Source organism: Platalea leucorodia (assembly GCF_965183815.1).
Source record: "Platalea leucorodia genome assembly, chromosome: 4".
NCBI classification, from domain to species: domain Eukaryota; kingdom Metazoa; phylum Chordata; class Aves; order Pelecaniformes; family Threskiornithidae; genus Platalea; species Platalea leucorodia.
Genome location: NC_138826.1, coordinates 126,054,100 through 126,074,410, shown reverse-complemented (window position 1 = coordinate 126,074,410; position 20,311 = coordinate 126,054,100). Strand labels below are relative to the sequence as shown.

Here is a 20,311-nt window from a genome sequence, read left to right as displayed (position 1 = left end):
AGGACATCCCAGGAGCAGAGTTGGACATCCCAGGAGCAGAGTTGGACACCCCAGGAGCAGGATAGGCCGTCTCAGGAGTGGGACAGAACATCCCAAGAGTGGGACAGGACGTCCCAGATGCAGGGCAGGACATCCCAGGAGAAGGCTCTCATGCCACCAGGGATGGCTCCCTCTAGGTGTATCTGCAGCCTGAAGTGCATCTCACCCCCCTGTTTATAGGGCTCGGCTCCTGATGTAACTCTGCAAGGCCACCATGTGCTTGTGCTCTGCGTCCCAAGGTGCATGGGCTAACTCCCCATGGTTGCTGCTGGAAATCAGCTTGGTTTTTCTAGCCAAGCCCTCCTGGATGTGAACATGGGTACCTCCTTGCACAGCGGGAGTGCATTGTTGGCCAGATGCTCAATGCCCGTTGAGTTACACCGCCTGAATCCTTTCCTCAGCCAGATGGGCATGGGGCCTTCTTGATCCCAGGATGGGGTTCAGGACCTGCTGTCCTTGGGGGTTGCCTAAATCACTGTAGCATCTCTGGTTTGCTCTGATGTGAGTGAAGGAGGCCTTTGAGCATTGGCACGTGGAGGAGGAGAAGGAGGATGAAGGGGTTCCTGGAGGCCAGGGAAGAGCTGACTGCCTGGGGGAAGGATTATGAAGAGGTTGGAAGGGACCTGGCAGTGGAAGCAGAAGGATATGTTGGCCAGAGTGAGCCTGCAGCGGCTGTGCACCCATGCCTAAGTAAACTGCTCTTTCTTAGTGTAATACTGAGAGTTTGGGTTTCATCCCTGTATGAAATGGCAGGAAAGACCTAATCCTCACCTGGCTTTTACAAAATGACAAATATCACCCCAAACAGCAATGCTGTCCTTCCCAAGCATGGTGACCTTGACTCTGCATGCTCCCAGATGCAGGTGGGTGCTGATGGAGATTTCAGTGCTCCTATTTCCATCCAGCTTCCTCAGGAAATCTGTCTCCTCCAACCTCCGCCTGTGTCTCAGCCCCTCCAAGCAACCCCCTGTCTTGCTTGGCAGAAGTTGAGAAGGAGGATTGATTTTGGAAGGGTTTGTCCAAGCCAGTGCCGGGTGTGGGTGAGACTCCCCCACGGGGATGCAGCTGGGGAGGGAGGATCTCTGCTTTCCCCATCGCTCGCTATCAGCTGGTGTCCGCTGTCCCATCTCAGCTTTGCAGCTGCAAGCGCAGCCTGGTGCCAGCAAACACCTTGGCTCATCTGCTCCCATGGTGTCGCTTCAATGTTAATTGCCTTCGTTAAAGGGGAGCAGAAGAAAGACCCAGTGTGAGCCCCAGGCATGTGATGTTTTGATTTGCAGGCAGCAGCACGGGGCTGAGATGTTCCTCTTGTCTAACCCGGTTCTGGGAAAGGACCCCAAGCAGGGCTGGTGCAGATCCCCACGGCAACTGGTGGTGGGGAAAAGCCTGTTCCCAGCCTGGGCCAGTGCTTTACTGGAGCTCACAGGGGAGCACAAGGGGAAAATCTCAACTTTCTGCTCAAAGCAATGATTTCTTCCTTGGCTCTGAGCAAATCCCTCTGTCGCTCCTTGCTGTGTCAAGGCTCCTCTAGAGAGCCCTGTGCATCAGAAAGGCTGAGCCTGAACAACCTGGGGACACCTCTGGCCAAACCCACAAAGGGACGAGAGTGCGTCCAGCTGGGTGCCCGGCCAGGTCTGACCTTGCTCTGCCCTGCTTTGCCTGACCAGATGTGAGCGGGCATGTGCGCCTCAGTTTCCCTGGGTGTAAAATGGGGACAACGCCTATGTCCTGCTGAACAAGAGCTCAATATACCGATGAGGGATTGACATGTAGGGTATTGGGCTCTAAAGATATATAAAGCTACATGTATTATACATAAAGGACCATATAGCCCAAGGCTACAGCAGATTGCAACAAGGAAAGACCTCACTTGTACGCTCTTGGAGTTGAGGCAGGAGGAGGTCATTGCACAGAGATGCTGTGGGCATGTTCGTGTGTTGTCTGCTGGAGATGTGTGCTACGAGGGGAAGATGTTGAAGGGCCTGGTGTATTATTTTGTTTTTGTTTTTCAGGCTTCAGTTGAATTTGGGTCAACCAGAGACCTGCCCCCTCTTAATGTCCCGCCTGGAGTGCTCCCCATGGCCATGCCCTGGACACGTGGACGGGGCTGGTGGGAGCTGCTTTCTTGCTCTTGGCAAACATCTCCTAGGGAAGGAGGGCCAAATTTCTCTCTACCTCCCACGCCTGCTACATGCAGGGATGGAGGCCAAGAGATGGAGTTTCGTCTTGGAGCTGGGCTGAGAGGTGAAGAGAAAAGGAGATTTAGAGGAAGGACTAAATAGTCCAAGGTGAAGGGGTGGGAGCTTGGTGAACTGGGACTCAGTGGAGGGTGGAAAAGAGTGGGGTGAATGGGGATGGTCTGTGTATGGGGAGCTGAAGCCCCAGGACTGGTAGAGGGGTCTAGAAGAAAAGGGAGAGTGGCAGAAAGATGGGCAGGGGTAGATTGGGCAACATGGACAGACATCATGGGGTGTGTCTGGAGCATCCAGGGAGGCACCTGCAACTCTTGTGGTCCAAACTCATCTGAGGCCATGGGGTGGCCCTGGCCAGAGCCAACTGATGGCCTGGGGACACTTGTGAAGGGCCATGTCAATGGCGAAGGTGATGCTGTCCCAGCTGAGACTGCTGAAGGTTCTGGTGGGGAAAGAAGTCATTGCAAGACAACCTTAAAACATAGAGAGTTCCCAGAAGGAGGAACTGGGAAATTCCTCTTGAGGTCTCCTGACCAGTCTTGCTTTTCCCTTCTCAATACAGTGATGATTGTGTGTAGGGACAGCTTGTGTATGGGGACTTGAGAGGGTGTAGGGTCTGGACCGTGGTGGGGACAGGGCTGTGAAGTTGAGCTGAAGGAATGTTTTGGAAAGGCTACAGGCCCAGACAGACCCGACAGAGCACCTGGTGGAGGCGATGGGAGAACAAAGCATTGGAAACTCAAGAGATCATAGCTTTAATTAGGGATCTTCCCGAGGCGACACTTCCTCTTGCCCTGCTGCGGACACGAGCCTCTTCCCCGTGCATGGAAATGTTGAGGAGGAGGGAAGGAGAGAAGGAGGAAGAAGAGATATGAAAGTTAGGTAGCTCTATGGGTCAAAAATATACAACACTGATATCATACACGGCCGTCAGTCCCCTCAGCCCTGCTCTGAGTCCCCCCTGCCTCACAGGGGGTCACTTCCGCCGCCCGATTTGGGCCATGAGGTGCGCGTTGGCAGCAGCCTTTGCCCGCAAGTTCTTGGCTTTGGCAATGTTGAAGAGGATGTTCATGATGTTGGTGGGGACGTCAAGGGAGAGGGTGACCTTGGTGCGGCGGTCGCTCTTGGCCCGGTTTTGGTACGTCTTCCCCTTCACCTGCGCTTGGGAGACATATTTGTAATGGCCTTCCCCTGGGAACGTCCTTTTCCCCATCTCTTCATCCACCATGTCCTCTCCCTCCTCCTCCTCAGAAGCCTCCTCTGGTGAGCGGGAGTCGAAGCTGCGCTTGTCCAAGACGGCGTTTTCCTCTGGGCGGCTCTTCTGGGCTTCAGCGAGGGCCGTGTTGAGGCAGCTGAAGATGGAGGCGGCGTTGTAGAGGCGGAGAGCCCGTCCGGTCTCGGTGGCGCAGAGGAGGGCGAGGAGGAGCAGCAGCCTGGTGTGGGGCATTGCGGTGGCCTGCCCAGTGGAAAGAGTGAGGGGAGGGCAGAGATGGGCATGAGCTTCCCGCGGGGCCCAGGGCAGAGCACCATCATCCCCCTGTCCTCCCACATCCCATGGACCTGGGTTCATGTCCCAGGTCTCCCCCCAGGTCCCAGGTTAGGGCAGCTTGGAATGAGTTGTCTCGGGGCCTCCTCCTCCAAGGTGCAACCCCCAAGCCCTTGTTTTTGGGGTGCTGGGTAGGAGGTGGGATGTCCAAAGTGCTTTGCAAGGCTGCAGCCTCCATGGAAGGGAGGATTTGGCCATCCCTTTGCCGAAACACAAGTGCGTGCTGCAGGAGAGCTGGTTTCTACAGTGGGCAACTGCCTGCCTGGGGCAATCTCGTTGCAGTCCCCATGCAGCCCTCTCCACCTTGCTAACACCTCCATGGAGTAATCGTGTGTATCACCAGCTGCTGTAAAGGTGGGTTTTCCTTTCAGCTCCTCTCTGGTCAGCCTGAAGCCACCAGTGATATTTCTATGCTCTCTGAAGTTGGCAATTGCCCATCTTACCCAACTTGGTCCGAAAAGGGCATGGAGAGTGGGGTAGGTCCCAGTGCTGGAGGGGGAATCCAGCGTGATGGACCAATGTCCCCTCTCCACCTCTGGCCTGGGGTGCTCTGAGGTTGCCTGTTACCCCATGGCTCCATCCTCAGGACCCCCCTCCACCCTGGTGCAGGACAGGCTGCCCCATCTGATGGCACATTTGGGGCACATTCCTCTCCGTGGACAGCCCTTACTGAGGACCTGGGGGCACCTCCAAAATCACAGTACAGCAGCATCACTCCCTGCTTGAAATATGGTCATTTTGGGGTCTTGCAGGGACTGAAAACCTTGGGATAACCCTCCTGCTCTGCAAAACGTCCCCGTCTCTGAGTCCTGTCTCTCCAGGAAGCAACAACTTCTCTCTGTATACCCATGCGACCTCTCAAAAGGGCCACAAGGGATCTCCTAGTGGGGGTCTTTGCCCACGTTGAGGTCAGACAAGTGTCCCTGGGGTCAGCCCTGAGGGACAGGGGCCCTCCAAGTGCCTGGAGGCGTGCTGGCATTCCCAATCTTCGGGCCCCATCTTGTGGCAAGCATGTCGCACGGCAAGCCCTGGCCAGGGGACACCAAGGGGTGCAGGGACCCTGCCTAGGGCTGGGGTTTCACCGCTGTTTTGGGGCTGTGAGCTGCTAAGTTATTTCCCATGGGGATGGGAGTGTGGAGGAGCCGAGGATGCTGGGGGAAGCCCCTGGGAGGCTCTTGCGGAGCGGGATGGCTCCTGCGAGTCTCTGTGGACGTCTGTGTCTTGGGGGATGGAGGCTGTGCCTCGCTGCGTGAGGGGCTGCTGGGTGGGGGAGATGTCCTCAGACTCATCCAAAATCCAATCAACCCCCTTGTCCCCAGGAGCTGTCACCCTGGACCTGCTCTTCTGCCACTGAGCCACGGTCCCTGAAACTGCTGTCACCTTAACTCTGCCCTTTGCTGTGCTGCAGAGGGGGAGATTTGGGAAGGTTTATCCCCTTAGCTCTGCCCTTTGCCATCCCTTGGAGGGGGAAACTGGGACAGGTTTATCCCCTTAACTTTCCGTCCCTCGAAGGGGGAGATTGGGGCAGGTTGTACAGGTAAGATTTGAGGGATCTGCTGCATTTCCACTTCTTCACCTCGCTTGCCCCTGCACAAAACCCCACAGAGCTCCCCCAGGCAACAACCATCCCCTTGACTCTGCCCTGAGTCCAGACGAGAGGGGAAGGACATGCAGCAGCCGTGGCAGGACCCAGGCAGCACCGGCAAAGCCGTTGCTGTAGGATGGGTGAGGAAACCCCTTCCCAGGCACACAACCCTCATGTGAGGGCGATTTGGGGCCCAAAACTCTCCTTCCTTCAGCCCCAAATCAGACATCGAAATCCTGGGACTTAGTTTTTGCTTGCAAAACCTTAACAGGATGAACATCTTGATCTCACCCCAAAGCCTCCTCCTTTGCATCTGCGTTTCAGCCCCAGATGAAGCAGCTCCCCCAGCAAACTCCTTGCAGCCCCCGCTAGCAGGACAGGGGGCTTGGAGCATAAATTTTGAAATTGCTAAATTTCTCGCCCCTGTCCGCAGCCCCTGCTCTCCTGAGGCCGCTGCGTGACCCCCAAGCTGCTGGATGGAGAATGGGAACATCTCCGAAAGCCCTCACAGAGCCGCCGCAGCTGCTGGGAGAGAACCGAGCTGGTTTGAGCTACCGCTGCCCCTCTCCAGCGCCGCGGAGCAGCATCTCCGCCTCGCCTCTCCCTGACAGATATTTCAGGACTGTCTGAAATGGGTGGCTTGGCCCCGCGACCGGCTCAGGCTTTTTCTGCTTAGCAAAGCTCTTTGGGGATCTCGGCCGAGCGAGGGGAAAGGCAGAGCAAGGGGGAAAAGCAGCTGAAATGCATCCGCACCCAGCGCCTGGTTTCCTGGTCCTCGGCTGTGGGGTGGGTATCCTGGGAAAAAGAGCAAAAATCAAGGCAAAGCAGCAAGGAAAAGCAGTGTCCAGCTGTGCTGGTTGGACAGCATGAACTGACACTTTGGGTTGGTTTTTTTTGCATGGGGGTTTTGTGCCCTGGCATGCCAGAAAGTTTTTTTGGACCAGAAAGCAAGCTGGAATTGGGTTTTCCTCCCCTCGCCAAAAAAAAAAATGCAGGAAAAGAAGAAATACGGGCAGATCTGAGGAAGTTGGAGTTAAATCTGCCGCTGATGGAGGGTGACCTGCGGGTGCCATTTGCTGAGGGTGGAAATTGCCGGGATGCCCGTGAACAATTTCCAGGCGTTATATTGAGCCGATGCCGACAGCCACGGCAGGACCGTTTGTATGGCTGAGGATCTGCCTCTCGGCTTGAAAAGAGAAAAGTCAATCGCTCCGGCAAGGCAGCTCCAGCATATCGAGGACAAAGCTATTCGCTGGTTATCATGGGCTCCTCGGCAGCAGAGGCACTGGATTAAGCTAATTTTTTCCCTGTCAAAAAGTAAGTCTGGAATAAAATAACACTCTGGATGAGACCTGTAGACTTTTTAAACTCTTTCTGTCTGATGCCACCTCCGCTTTCCTAGTGAGTCTCTCCTGACGATGCTGATTCCCAGGGCTCCGAAATTCAAGCTGACCCAGTGGGGACGGGGCTGTGCCCTCCTCTCCTCCCCATCCCTTTAACCACAGCAGTGATTTGTCTCCCCACTTTTCAATTTCCCAAGATTTCCAAGCTCTTCCCATGCTGCCCAGCCTGATCTGCCTCCAAAAATTGCTATAATAATAAAAAAGATATTTCTTTTGTTAGGAGGGAGGGTGAGGAGAGTCTCGTAACACAATATCTCGAACTGCTTTTCCTTATCCTGCCTTTTTTTTTTTTTTCTTGCAGAGAAATGTGGAGTCTGATCTCCCAAGGAAAGCACTGAAATATTTAAAGTTTGTGCAAATGAAGCCGGCTGCTGGTTAATAAATGAAATCCAGGCACTCACCTGGTAGTCCTCGGTGCTCGGGATGGGAAAGGGTTGCTGCGATCTCACTCCGAGGAGAGAGGCATCAGGCACGTTCCCCTGAACTTCTGGACCCTCGCTTTTCTTTTATTGTTATTAAGAGGGCTGTGATATTTTTTCTCTCTATGGAAACGCTTTTCCCCTCCCTTGTGTATATATAAAAATGAGCGATCACGGGGTTTGAGTCGTAACTCCAGACGTGGAGCCTTCATTTGGGCATGATTTCATTAAAATGAAATCAGAGGGAGCAGGCAACGTCACGGGGCTGCGGTGCCTCTCCTCATTCAGAATAAAAAAAGGAGGGGGGAAAAAAGACGTCTGAACCCGGCAGCCTGGTGAGAGTCACCCAAAAACGGGGCCGTTGCCAACGCCGGGACTTTGCAGGATCACGCAGACACGCTTTTCCCCCGCTCCTCCAGGTAGCCAGGCACTTGGTGCAAGGATATTTTAAATGCAAAGGTTTTTATGCTTCCAAAGGATGCCTGTTGGGGTTTTCAGCGTTGATTAACAGTGTTATCCCAATTAATGTGTTTTCATTTGAAGAGTGGGGCTGGTGCAGCACCTTGGCAGGGTTTTGCCCCAGGACAGTGCTTGTATCCCCCATCATCAGCAGGTAGAGACTTGCCCTGCTCACACTGCTCTGCCCTCTGCCTGGTTTCCCATCTCTGGGGGTTTTTCTCCTCCCATGCAGGCAGGGAAACCCCTGGAAGATTGAAATTTTGGGTAACTTCTTCCAGGCTGTGGTGGCATGGTCCCAGCTGCAGCATTTGAAGAGGGGTTAAGGATAATGTGTGTCTTGAAAAAAAAGCCCCTCAAAGTCCCTAAAGCCACTGAGGTCCAGCAGAATTAACTCAGATTGCCCCAAGACAGCAGCCAGGCAGGAAAACCACCGGTCCGGGGTCCCAGGACCACTCTGGTCCTGGTGTGGTCAGAGAGAGGTCTCCTGTGATGTCCCATGGCACTGGTTTGTGCTTGCAAAACAAAGTGATTTGTGCTAAAAAGAGGATGGGGATGGAGATCTCCCTGCTGGAAACAGGGGTTGCTCCATGTGATGCTGGGCCGAGACACCCAAAGGAGTCAGGTCTTTGGTGGAGGGTCTCTCCAATGGCCACCACAGATTTATGACTGGGCTGGGGGCTCCTGGTGGCCCCAGAACCCTGCTCAGCCCTGCTTGCTTATCAGAGCTCCTCTCTGAAACCTGCTTTGAAATGCCATCGCCACCTTCTTCTAGCAAAGGGCTGGTGGGGTGCAGTTATCTCTGGGAAGGGACAAATCCTACCAAAAGTAGGCAAAATCCCCTTAGCCCCTCCAAAAGGTAACGGCAGCCAGTAGTGACCCCGGATGGACTCCAAGTTAGGATGGGGAGTTATTCTCGCTCCTGGACCACACCAGCGATGGTCACAGCAGCTCCTTTGGAGAAAAGGAGCCATCACTGTGGATATTCTTGGATGAGCATCTTTGAGCTTATTGCCCAGCTCCTGAAGGTGCTGGCCATTGCCTGAGAGGCAGCAACCAGTAACAGTGAGAGCTCCCCTTTGGATTCAAACCTGGATAGAGGGTTCTCCCCTCAATCACCTCCATCTGGTGGCTGAGACACACCAGGATCCACCGCTCCAACAATTCACTCCTCTCTCATTTTCATTTGAAGCTTTCATCTCCTGGACTGACATTTTCCTTTCCCCTCCTTCACTGAGACCTGGAACGTGGTTTAGTTATCCAAATCTTTGGAGGCTTTGGTCGTAGTTTTGGGCAAGCAAACCCGCTTGCAGACTTCAAAGAGCTGGGTAGGAAACTCCATTAGAGGGACTTCTTCCCAGCAAAAGTGAGGGAAATCACCATCTGGCCCACAGTCCTCGCTCCTCTCCCTCTGGCAAGTGCCTGTGGGCTCATTTATTGCAGAGGGGCAAGCTTTCTCTAAGGGCTGCATGGTCCCTGGAGCTGATGAAACCCTTGAGCTCATGCTCTGCAGTGAGGAAGCAGTGACAGATGAGAGCTATCTCCAACCCGTCCCCCGTGGTGAAAGTCCATTAAAAATGATTTCCCCTTTTGCTTGTTGTGGATGCATGAGTGCTGATTCTCAGCAACCTTCTGCTTCCTTGTGCCCTGCCTTTCCTTGACCTCCACGGGGTGAGAAGGACTTGAGTCAGCACCGTTACCTGGTAGCTTAGTTAGTGTTGGTGGATCAGGTGACATCGCAGGTCAGGGCCTGAAACTTGGCAGGAGGTATCTAACTATCTTTTTAAAATATATGCAATTCCTTGGGTGGTGCTAAGTTCCACCCAGGTTTGACTCAACCCAGGTTTGACTATCCATGGAAGAAGGCTTTGTGCCTGGGGTGGACAATGAGGGCTTTGCCAGCTTTTCTCTCCCATCGTGCCTCCTTGGAGAGATGTGTTTTGCATCCTCTGGCTCCGTGAGGGCTGCAGAAATTGACTGTGGTCCTTGTGGAAAGCTCAGGAGACCCTTGGACCCTGTTTGGCTCCGGCACTGATAGCCCTGCATGCTTCAGAGCAGGTTAGGGACTGACCTCCCCTGATTTTGTTGGTCTGGGGACGGAAGAAGGGGGCTGAGCATGTCAATACACGTGGGATGGGACCTCTGGGTGCTGACCTGGCCACCGGGTGCTTCATGAAAGGTATGTGGGCACTGAGAAAGTGGATGCCCCTCTGCCTACCAGAGGGGAATGTCTCCATCCTGTGCCCTGGTATCACATCCCACTGGGGTAGAGGAGGACCTTAAAAGGGTCAGGGGAACCACTCGAAATGCCTCTGGTAGCATTTTGGACTCAGTTGTCACCCGCTCAGAGGAGATCAGCCTATATGTCCTATCCATATAAAAGATGTGGAAAGGTTATTGCTTCTGGCATGGAGCATGGGTCTGACAGCCCCCAGCCCCAAAGGTAGGGCAAAACTGGTACCCCAGAAATCAAGGCCTGGTGCACCCCTCTGACACAAACGTCTGGTATCCCTGATCACCTCCAGGAGTTTCAGGTCTTCAGGACAAAACTGAAGCCCTGCTATTGCCAAAATCACTGGGAACCTGTGATTCACGGACCTGAGGAAGGGAAGGTAGGTTAGGCAAAGGCATGAAGTCAAAGTAGATTAATTAAGCCATCCTAAAGCCCACTTTCTCCCAGCGGTCATGAGGTCTTTAGCTTATTTCAGTGCATCTCCACAGTGAATTAAACTATATGAAGACCTGTGGTGGGTTGACCTTGGCTGGATGCCAGGTGCCCACCAAGCCACTCTATCACTCCCTTCCTCAGCAGGACAGGGGATGGAGAAAATAAGATGGAAAAAAACCCTCGTGGGTCAAGATAAAGGCAGTTTAATAAAGCAAAAGCAAAGGCCGTGCACAGAAGGAAAGGAAAACGAAAGATTTATTCTCTACTTCCCCTCAGCAGGCGATGTCCAGCCACTTCCAGGGTTGTAGGGCTTCAATAAGTGTAGCGGTTGCTTCGGAAGACAAATCTCGTAATAACGAATGCCCCCCTCCTCCTCCTTTCTCTTAGCTTTTATTGCTGAGCAGACATCAGATGGTATGGAATATTCCTTTGGTCAGTTTGGGTCAGCTGTTCCTGGCTATGTCTCCTCCCAAGATCTTGCTCACCCCCAGCCTGCTGGTGAGGGGGGAATGTTGGAGAGCCAGCCTTGATGCTGTGCGAGCACCGCTCAGCAGTAGCCAAAACGCCGATGTGTTATCAACGCCTTTCGAGCTACCATGAGCACAGCACCATGAGGGCTGCTATGGGGAAAATTAGCTCCATCTCAGCCAGACCCAGTACAAGGCCATAGGCTGGGAGGGCGTAAGGTCTGTTAGCTGCATCCACACAAGTGATGGCTGTTCCACCTTTGCAACCATCCCATCCCTTGTGGTGGGGTGGTGGTCCTCTCACTGAAGCTTTCCTGAGTTTGGTAGGAGAGCATGTGTGATGGAGGGAGAAGCAGTTTTTATCCGTTGCAACTGCTTCAGGCTGTCTGCACAGGTTGTGCATGCTCTGAATGGTTGGAAATGGGGTGTTCAGCCCTTCCTGGCTAGTGGCTGCAATGAGATGACTTGGAGATGTTGGGAAAGGGCTGACCTACATGCCAGGAGGTCCTGTGGGACCCTGAGGGGGTGTTTGTCAGTGCCAAGTCCCACCTGGGCTCTTGGGTGTCAGCAGCTACAGGTGCAGCCTTGCACAGGAGGGTGACAAGTGCAGTTACCCACCTCCACCATGGGTCTGTCTTCGCACAGTTGGGGTTGACCCTCACCCCATTTGACTGAACTGGTTGGCAGTGGATCCCAAAGGTCTCAGGGGAGCAGGCCACAAGAGTAGACTGAAAGGCAGGGAGGGACTCAATGCCTAACAAACTGCTTTCCTGGGCAGCCAGGCTTGAGACAAATCATCCCCGTGGCTGCAAAGGCAAAAAGCAATCAAAACAACCCTTAAGACACACTGCATGTGAAGGAATGGCATATGCACATGGGTCCCCCTCAAAAGTCAATCCTGCTGCCTGAATGACCCATGTAAATGTGAATCTATTTTTTTTTTTCCTGCAGACAACAAAAACTACCTGAGAGAGAAGCTGGAGCATGGAGGTGAATGTCTTTCCCATCATCTAGCAGGTCACTGCTGGAGCCAGGTGGTGAAACCCATCTCGGTCTCCTGAACAGATACTAGGGTGTATTTGTATCTTTTATTTACCCATAAAACGCTTTGCTGTTGGGAATCATAGAATCATTTAGGTTGGAAAAGACCTTTAAGATCATCAAGTCCAACCATTGGCACAGGACAATGTCCTTACAGGAGGAAAATGCGCACGCCAGACATGGAGTCTTCGTGGTGATTTTATTAGGGGAAAATAGGAAAGAGAAGGCAGCGCCTAAGAGAGAAAGATGAAAGAAGTCAAACTGCCTGGTTCATCCCTATCAGTCTGCTTTAAAAGCAAACCAGACTGCTTTAGCTGTCACTGGCTACCGCGGCTGTCAGATTCCTGCTTCAGCCTTTGCTTTTGCAGGGGATCGGAGAGGAGATTTTCCTGCAAAACTGAAAATCTCACAGCATGAAAATAACCCCAGCTGACCCTGGGGAAGGAGGGAGCTGTGCTACGGACAGCCTGGGGGACCCATGGGAACTGGCTGGCAGCAGAGGGGACTCAAACTCCTAAAAAGTTTCTCCAAAAATTACCAGACTTATGAAAAATGCAGGCTTTGTCATGAGCGTCCTCGTGCGTCTCCCTTGTGCGTCTGTCTCTCCAGGAGCAGGACACCTTCCCACCTCTCTGCAGCCTGCCCTCGCTCTCGCCGAGCTCAATTTCCTTCTGTGAATCATCGTTTAAAGCCCAAATGTGGGCAGCTGAAGAGGATCTTATTAAAGTTTCATCACTACAACCATTCCGCTACTGGGAAAAATAAGACACAGCGACTCGTGGTCGTTATCACACCAGAAGCCTTGAAAGCAAAAAGCATGCCCCAAATACCAGCACAGAAGTTTTGCCTGGCCCGGGGAGGCAAAGGCAATGCGATGCGAGGTCCTGTGTACTGCTTCCAGCACCAGAATTGCATAGAGGAGTCGGACATGGATGCTCTGTAGGTCCATAGAGGGGCAGAAGGGAGTTTTCTGGTTTGCTTTGTCCCTTCTTTAATAACCTCTAAGACTCCATTTGCATTTTCAAGGCTGTGGAGGGAGGACCTTGCTGTGATATGAGATTGCCCATCTCCCATCTCTCCATAACCCTACAGTGAACCGCCCTTCCTCTCCCCCAAGGCTGATTTTTGGTGGGTTTCTTTTCCCCATAACCCCATTTTGGGGGTGATTTTCATTCCTTCCAACAGCTTGGTAGCAGCAAGTCCCTGCATGTCTCTCCAAGGTGGCCATATAGCAGGCGCTGAGGGCTTGGAAAGCTTTGAGCCAGGACCTCAGTAGAGGGAGGAGAGGAGCTGGGGACACGGAGTTTGTTAGTTTTGCAGGGGTTGAATTACTGTTTTGCCTTTCTTGCCCTTTTTTCACCTTCTTGGGTCCTGAGTCTCTTGCTGCTGCTGCAGGGTCACAGGGGATTTACAGCCCTGGTCGTACGCAAAGCACTTGGCTGCCTGTAACGAGCATTTACCCACCCCACCTTCAGTGTTTCTTGTTCCTGGCAATTAATTAGCTCTGCTTTGAGCTTTTGATGCAAATGTAATATCAGAAAGCCTCTTCGGGATAAAATGGGCTGGGGTTATTTTGCAGATTGCTATATATGCTTCTCCAAGAATTGCTTGGGCCAAACCCAAAGACCAACTTCACCACTGACAGTCTTCAGGCATGAAATAAAGCTTGGTTCTTGATGCTTTCCCTCCAAAGGAAGAAAAGAAAAGAGCAATGGAGAAGAAAAAAATAACCTTAAATCCTCCAAATTGTCTTCCCCAAGTGTTTGCCCCTACCTGTACACATGGTATGTGCCTGCAGCTACGTGAGCATCACATCTCCAGTCGGAAGGAAACATCTAAAATCAAGAAAAAATGTAAAGGGAAGCAGCAGGAGCCTGGATCCACACGCAGGAACGGCGCTGGCCTCGGGACGTTTATCCTGACACCGGGTCTACATATAAAACCAATTTATACCCCATGGTGTGAAGTATAAAAAGAACTGCTTCTCTTTTTTCCTGCCTCCATAAGCAGGGATCGCTCCCACTGGTGAGGCTGCAGCAGCTTGGCAAGGCACATGGGCGAGACACTGCTCAAGAAATGCTATGGTTGCTTCTCTACAGATGGGTTATATTGCCCGTCCAGCATTTCTTTGCCACTGGGATCATGGCTGTGGGTTGGCCCCTTGGCTTCATGATCCATGGGGGAGATGCTTGGGGTGGTTTCAGGGGCAGAGTGGGATACATCTGGGGGATACCGGGCCCACTGGTGGGGCTCAGGGTGCTGGCGTAAGGGATGCCCAAGGCAGGGGATGGGCGAGGAGCCATCCAGAGGAAGCCTGAGGGATGAAATGAGATTTACTGGTGTGGTTTGGGGTGCAAAATGGGGCAGGACGGACAGCCTGAGGCAGCTCGCACAGGAGCACCAGCTCCTGGGTGGAGAGAGTTTCTCCTTGGTTTTCCTCGTAACCCCCACGGCAATGATGGCAGGGGCAAATCCATCCCCATTTTTGCTCCTGCTTGTCCCAGCTCAGACAGGCAGAGCTGCCTTCCTGGCACAGAAGGTTTTTCAGGCTTTTTCAACATTTTCGCTCCTTCTCAACGGTGTTGTGGCTGTTGGTTTGCAATTCCACCCTTGCAGTGGGCAGGGGATAGTGTTCACCAGAGGCCTCCCAGCAATGCTGGCAGGAGGCTGTATATACCAATATAGTGATGTATCGATTACAATTGCTCCGAGAAGTGATGGGTATCACCCAAAAGGGCTGTGGACGACATGCAAACCTCCACTGCTTCCCACAGAGCCCAAGCACGGAGGATGTGGTGGAGGGTTTTGCAAGATGGACTTGCCAGTGCTCAGGTCCAGCCCTGCATTAACTCACAGCCGTTTGCTTCCGCACCATCTCCAGAGCCTAAATTAGTCCTGCTCTAAAAATACTGCACAATTAGTTAACCTAGCTAAGCGCAGTTCAGGCTGGTGACATGGCGATGAACTTTTTTGTTGCTTTTGATTCCAGCAGGAGTGAAGACAGGAGCTTTTTGTCAGCTCCCTCCCAAACAGCCTGTCCGCTCCAATCTGTTGGGCGCAGCCAGAGGATGCTGGATGATGCTCGGGGTCCAGCTGTCAGCGCTGGCGGCCATTTCAGGGACTGTATCATTATCAAATTACTAAATTACGCTGGCCCAGCCTCTTCATCTCTCACGATCCATTTTCTTTTGTCAGGGTTGCTAAGGAACTGCCTGCGGACATTGGATGCCGCGATGAGGTGAGTTTCTCCTCTCCGCATCTCCTTGCAAGACTTTGCTGGCTGGATGCACAAGAAGCCCCCTCCTGCAAAGGGGCTGAGCATGCTCAAGCTATAGGTGCATGTATATCCATAGATAGACCCATGGGCTCAGCTCTGGAGACACGTGGTCCCTACAAAATGAGTGATGGGGTCACTCATGTTCCAAAATTGCCCTCTACTTTGCAAACTCCACGAGGGTTTGTAAAGCTGGTTTTATGTGCATTAAAGCCCCGGCTTTTCACATGCTTGGGGCTGACCATTTGTAGCGATGCTCTTTGCTTTCTAAGGCCATTCTCCAATGTATGTTCAGGAATCTTCTGGCTTCGTCCTGTTTGGAGCAGCCCTGGCTCCCTGCGCCTGGAAAGCCGTCAGCTTGCCAGCAAATCGTTCAGCCCTAAAAGTCTCCCCCACCCTGCAATCAAATAATTTCAAGAAACTCAATTAGAGTGACATGCTATTTCCAAGGAAACACCGAGGATGCATTCCGGTAATATTTGGCCCTGCCAAAGCGGTTCAGATGGCAAATCAATAGTAAACATTTAAGGCTAGATGTATTAAAAAAAATCAAGTTATCAATTTCCCATTATGCCTAAGCTCCCAGAGCACTGATGGGAAATTCAAGCTGTGTTTAATACACCCAGCAGAGGACTGAACAGCTTGATCTTATACACTTGCCCACATTATTGGTTTTCACTTCTCAAGTCTTCCAGCCGGTTTGCATATCTGAATTAAGTCGCCTGGCTCCCTGGTGAGCTGCTGCTTTGGCCTGTGCCATGAGCATGGTTTATGGTGAAGGGTCTTGAGCCAAATCACCCCCTCAAGAGACTCTGCCCCCCTCCTTTGGCTACACCTTGACCATGAAACCAGGTGGCCAAGTTTGTTTCCCAGACTTGGCTTTCGGATATGTGCACTCCTTGTAAAGCTTGGAGCCAAAAGCTGCCAAGAAATTTTGCATGTGAGGAGGTGAAGCCCTAATTTAAGTGACGGCACTGGAGTTAAAAGGAAAAATGAAGGTCTTGCCCTGTTTATTTGGCATCTGGGAATAATAAGGCAGAAAGAGAAATTCCTCATGCTCTCTGGGAGGTCCCAGGTCCCCCAGGTCCATTTGCTCACCTACTGCTGCCTCCAGACCCTCACTGTACTGCTGATTCACAGCTATAAAAATTACGTTCATGCAATTACTATTGCTTATCATCTCTTCAGGCTTCATGTCAACTTAACATGCCTGCCAAAGGATTCACCAGCCCACAGCAATGCACCCTCCTCTTCTCTAATGCCCTGGTGCAGTTGTTAGTTGGAAGGGGATAGTGAAATACAGGGCTGGGGTCCCTAGGAGAGTAACCACGGGATGGAGGAAGGCTTTCCCCTCTTGGTTGGGTAAATAAGTGCCACTTTGAGTTATTCATGAGCTGCCTGGTGGTAGTGGTCCCCAGGAGGGATGCTGTTGCACCCTGAATTGGAGAAAGGCTGCTGGGAGCATCTCCGTTGTCTTGGTGGAAACGCAACATAGCAGCACACAAGAAAGGCAGAGACAGGACATGGGGGCAGATGCCCAAGAGATGTCCTGGGAGGGTCTGGGGAGCTAAAGGAGGCAGGAGGAGCATGCACTCTGCAGGGCACTGCGATGCCAGCCCAGCTATGGGACAGGGACAGGCCACCCAGTGACCCTAAGCCATGTGCTAGGGACATTGGGTGACCTGCACACCAAACCCACACCAGCGGCTGGTCTGTAGGGTGGAGATATGCCCCATGCATCACTGTATCACCAGAGATGGTGCAGCCACACGTGGGCTGGCTTGGTAGGATGAGGCAGGAATGCGCAGTCTGGCATTTCCTCTGATGGCCAACCCAAAGCCTTTCTTCTCAAATCTCCCTCCTTGGGAAAACTTCCCCACCTTGCTGGGCCAAACCCTACAGCCCTGGACAGGGCTGACCAAATGCTGGGCCAAGGGTAACACACAGTCTTGGGCAAGAGGAGACAAGGATGGGGAGGCTGGTTTGTGGGGACACCCAGAACTGGGTCAGAATAGAGCTGGTCCAAAGTTACTGCAACCCCATAAATAAATGTATTTTTTTTGCCATTGCTAATAAAAGACCACAGGCTTTGTGCTGACGTGACACCCTGGGTCAAGTGGTGGTGGCAACTCAAGTATGACAACGCCATATTTCTGCTAGAGGCCACTGGTGCCTTTACTGAAGTGATGCTGGCAGGGTGAGCACCACACCAGAGAAAAGCGAGATGCTAGGAGGGTTTTTTCTTGTAATAATAAATATTATTCATCAGCTTTTTCTGTATTAATTAAATCGTGAGAACGGTTTACAGTGCGTCGCTTTGGCCCATACAAATATTTTTGCTCCAGCTGTGAGCTGGTTTGCATCAGAAAGGATGATTTGATGAACAGGGGTTTGCAAGAAGAGATGTCCAAAATCAGATCAACATGAGCGAACCTTTCTGGAGGTGCATCCTGAGCCCTTCATATGCCTGAGTTCCTTTCCCACACCGCTCTTTTAAGGCTCTGAAATGTTGTTTCCTCTGCACAATTGTGGGAGCTCAATGACTTGTGCCCCTTGGCAAGGTCCCACCTAAAGAAAGATTTTCATACCAGGCTGTCAAATGAACCTGCGGGTCGTGCGCTCCGTTAGGTCTCTGTTTTCTTGTGCACAGTGATTATTTTCGTCAATGTAATTTAGGAATGAAGGTTTTTCCTGCTGGTTGCAAACATGGTGCTCCCCTGGATGGTCTCAGCTCTTCCTGGGCCAATGCAGGAGCTGGAGTTCAAGTCGCTCCACGTCTCCTGAGCTGCTGAGGGCCAGAGGCTGCAACACCTGCACAGCCGGGCACCCTGCGAGCTCCCCAGCCCGGCCATGGCTCTGCAGACATCGGCGTCCTGCAGCCTCCCTTACAAAGTGTCCCCCATCGCTGTGATGCCAGAGAAACATGAAAATGTGGGGTATTTCTCAAAATAATACCTGTTGCTCAATGCTGTGGCCTCACCTGGAAATGCAGCAATGCTTTCTTTTTGGTGACGCTATACCCGCTGTTTTGCTTAGATGGGAACATTTTGTTTCTTTTCCAAGGGGATATTTTTCTTGCCATGAAAAAATACCTGAATGTTTTTCTTGCCAAAGTACATTTCGATACAGAACAGCATTTCAAGAGAAGAGGCTGGAAATGTCAGTCTGAAAATGGCACTTGTCTCATTGCCAACATTTACCAAATTCTTTTTTTTTTTTGAGTAAAAAAAGACCTTAGCTGTGGGAGGAATAAAAATCCAGAAAACCTCTGCTGGTTCCTCCTTGGGGCTTGGGATATTGTGGGTAAGGGCAATCTTTCTTCTGCCTATGCTACCAGTAGCAATGAGGCAACTCTGCTGGGCCAGGGAAATCTAAGCTCAACCTTACCAAATTGTGTAGCCAAACTTTTACTAAAACCCACTGATTTCCTAACCATCTCCCCCCCATTCCACTCCAGCATGAATCCTCATTTAGCCATTATGTTCCCACCAAAGGCATTTGGATGAGGAAAGGCAATTCCCAGTGCAATCCTTGAAGACACAATGCAACGTACAATCTTTAATGAAAATATTTTTTGTTGATATGGGGCAGAAGAGCCACCATTTATAGAAGTCTTGGGCATGTGTATTGGGAACCTGAGGAATGGAGGCTTGCACCCATGGATGCTCACATTGCCAAGGCACAGCAGAGCTCTCCAGGCGAAGGACTGGGAGCCCAAAATGCCAGCGCCAAAATGTTGGGGAGAGCCCTGCCAAGCTGGTAGCGTGAGCAGTGATGATGTGGTCAACCAACCCATGCCACACCTGAGAGGTGTCATTCTTAGGCACCGTGTTTCCTACCTGGTTGCAACACGACAGCACTGCCTTGCTCCTGGGGAAGGCAGAGCCTTTTACTTCTGCTGTTTCTTTGGCAAACTGCAAATATTTAAAAAGCCGGGAGACTTCTGTGCCATTGGAGCTGCTGTGACCCTTCCCAAGGGCTGGCATGCTGTCCCATGATGTGCACTCGGAGGAGATGCTATTGGATAGGACCCCTCTCAGCTGGGTCCGTGTGGCCACCAAAACCCAGAGGTTTACTCTCCCACTTGTTGGATTTTCACAACTCTCTGGGCAACAGCTTCAAACGCCTTGAAGATTTGGGGGTGGCATTTTGCAGGGAGAAGCCATGTCTGGTTTTGAACCCTGTTTTTTTCTTATCATACAGTTTGGGATGGTTCCTCTTCACCTGCCCAGGGAATGGTCAAGTGAAGGAGAAGGTGGGATTTGCTAAAGGCCATGGGGAGTTTAGGGACGAGCTGAAATGTTATCTGCTATAGGACGGGGCTCAACCTGCCTACCCGGTCTGACATGGGGCAATGGAAATTCCCAGCTTTCTCTTTGCCCTTCTCAAAGGGTTACTGCTTCCAGGTGAATTATGAACTAGAATTATACACAGCAGCATTAACACACTTTTATTTTACAAAAATAAACTCAGGGTTATGCGTCACCTGGTTTTGCACAGTAGTCCTACAGGGCGAGTGGTGCAGTCGTGAGCCGCTGGACATCTCTGCTTTACTGAGCAATCAGATGTCTCCCTCTCCTCATACCGCTTTATTTTCTGCTCGTAATTACAGTCTTCAAACATCTTTTTTTCATGCATCCTTTGCCTCTTCACATTAAATGGTTTGTCTTGCTTGTCCAGTCTCTGAGATGTCCCAGAGACACTTCTCGCAGCTCCGTTTCTTTTTATTTAAACATGGCAATTGCAGCCGATCACCTTCCTCTGACTGGTTTTTGAAAGTGAAGAAAGAGAAAGCAAAGGGGACATTGGAGGCTGGCTACAGCTTGGGCTTCTTCTTGGACCTCCCATGCTCACAGTGGCTTGGGAGGTCCCTGACACAACGGGATTGTCTATGCTAGGTCATGTCACAACACATCAGACATCCATAAAGCAAATGTCCCGATCCTGGCCAGCTCCAGGCACCATTTAGGGTCAGTCAGGAGAAATGGGTATGTAGAGGACACACGGACCTGGCTTGGTTTTGGATGACTCCCACTCCCCAGTGGTTGCTTCTCCCCACAAAGGGAGTGTAGACACAGTGCTGGAGGTATCTACAGCTGCTTTGTGAAGCCTACACCATCTCTTAATGCTTATGCCCTGGGGTAAAGCATTGGCTGGGAAGAGGTTCACTTATTACCTGGTGCTGCTGGGACTGGATTTAAAGCACTGAGAGCAGCTTGCC

The 20,311-nt window shown here is 51.8% G+C and overlaps 1 protein-coding gene across 1 annotated transcript; it reads right to left on the bottom strand.

The window, feature by feature from the left end:
• Positions 1-3,207: 3,207 nt before the first annotated feature.
• Positions 3,208-3,678, bottom strand: UCN3 (urocortin 3; the record flags this gene model as incomplete). Its single annotated transcript, XM_082311110.1, has 1 exon — positions 3,208-3,678. The coding sequence occupies one exon, from the start codon at positions 3,676-3,678 to the stop codon at positions 3,208-3,210; it is 471 nt and encodes a 156-aa protein (XP_082167236.1).
• Between the last annotated feature and the right edge of the window lie 16,633 nt (positions 3,679-20,311).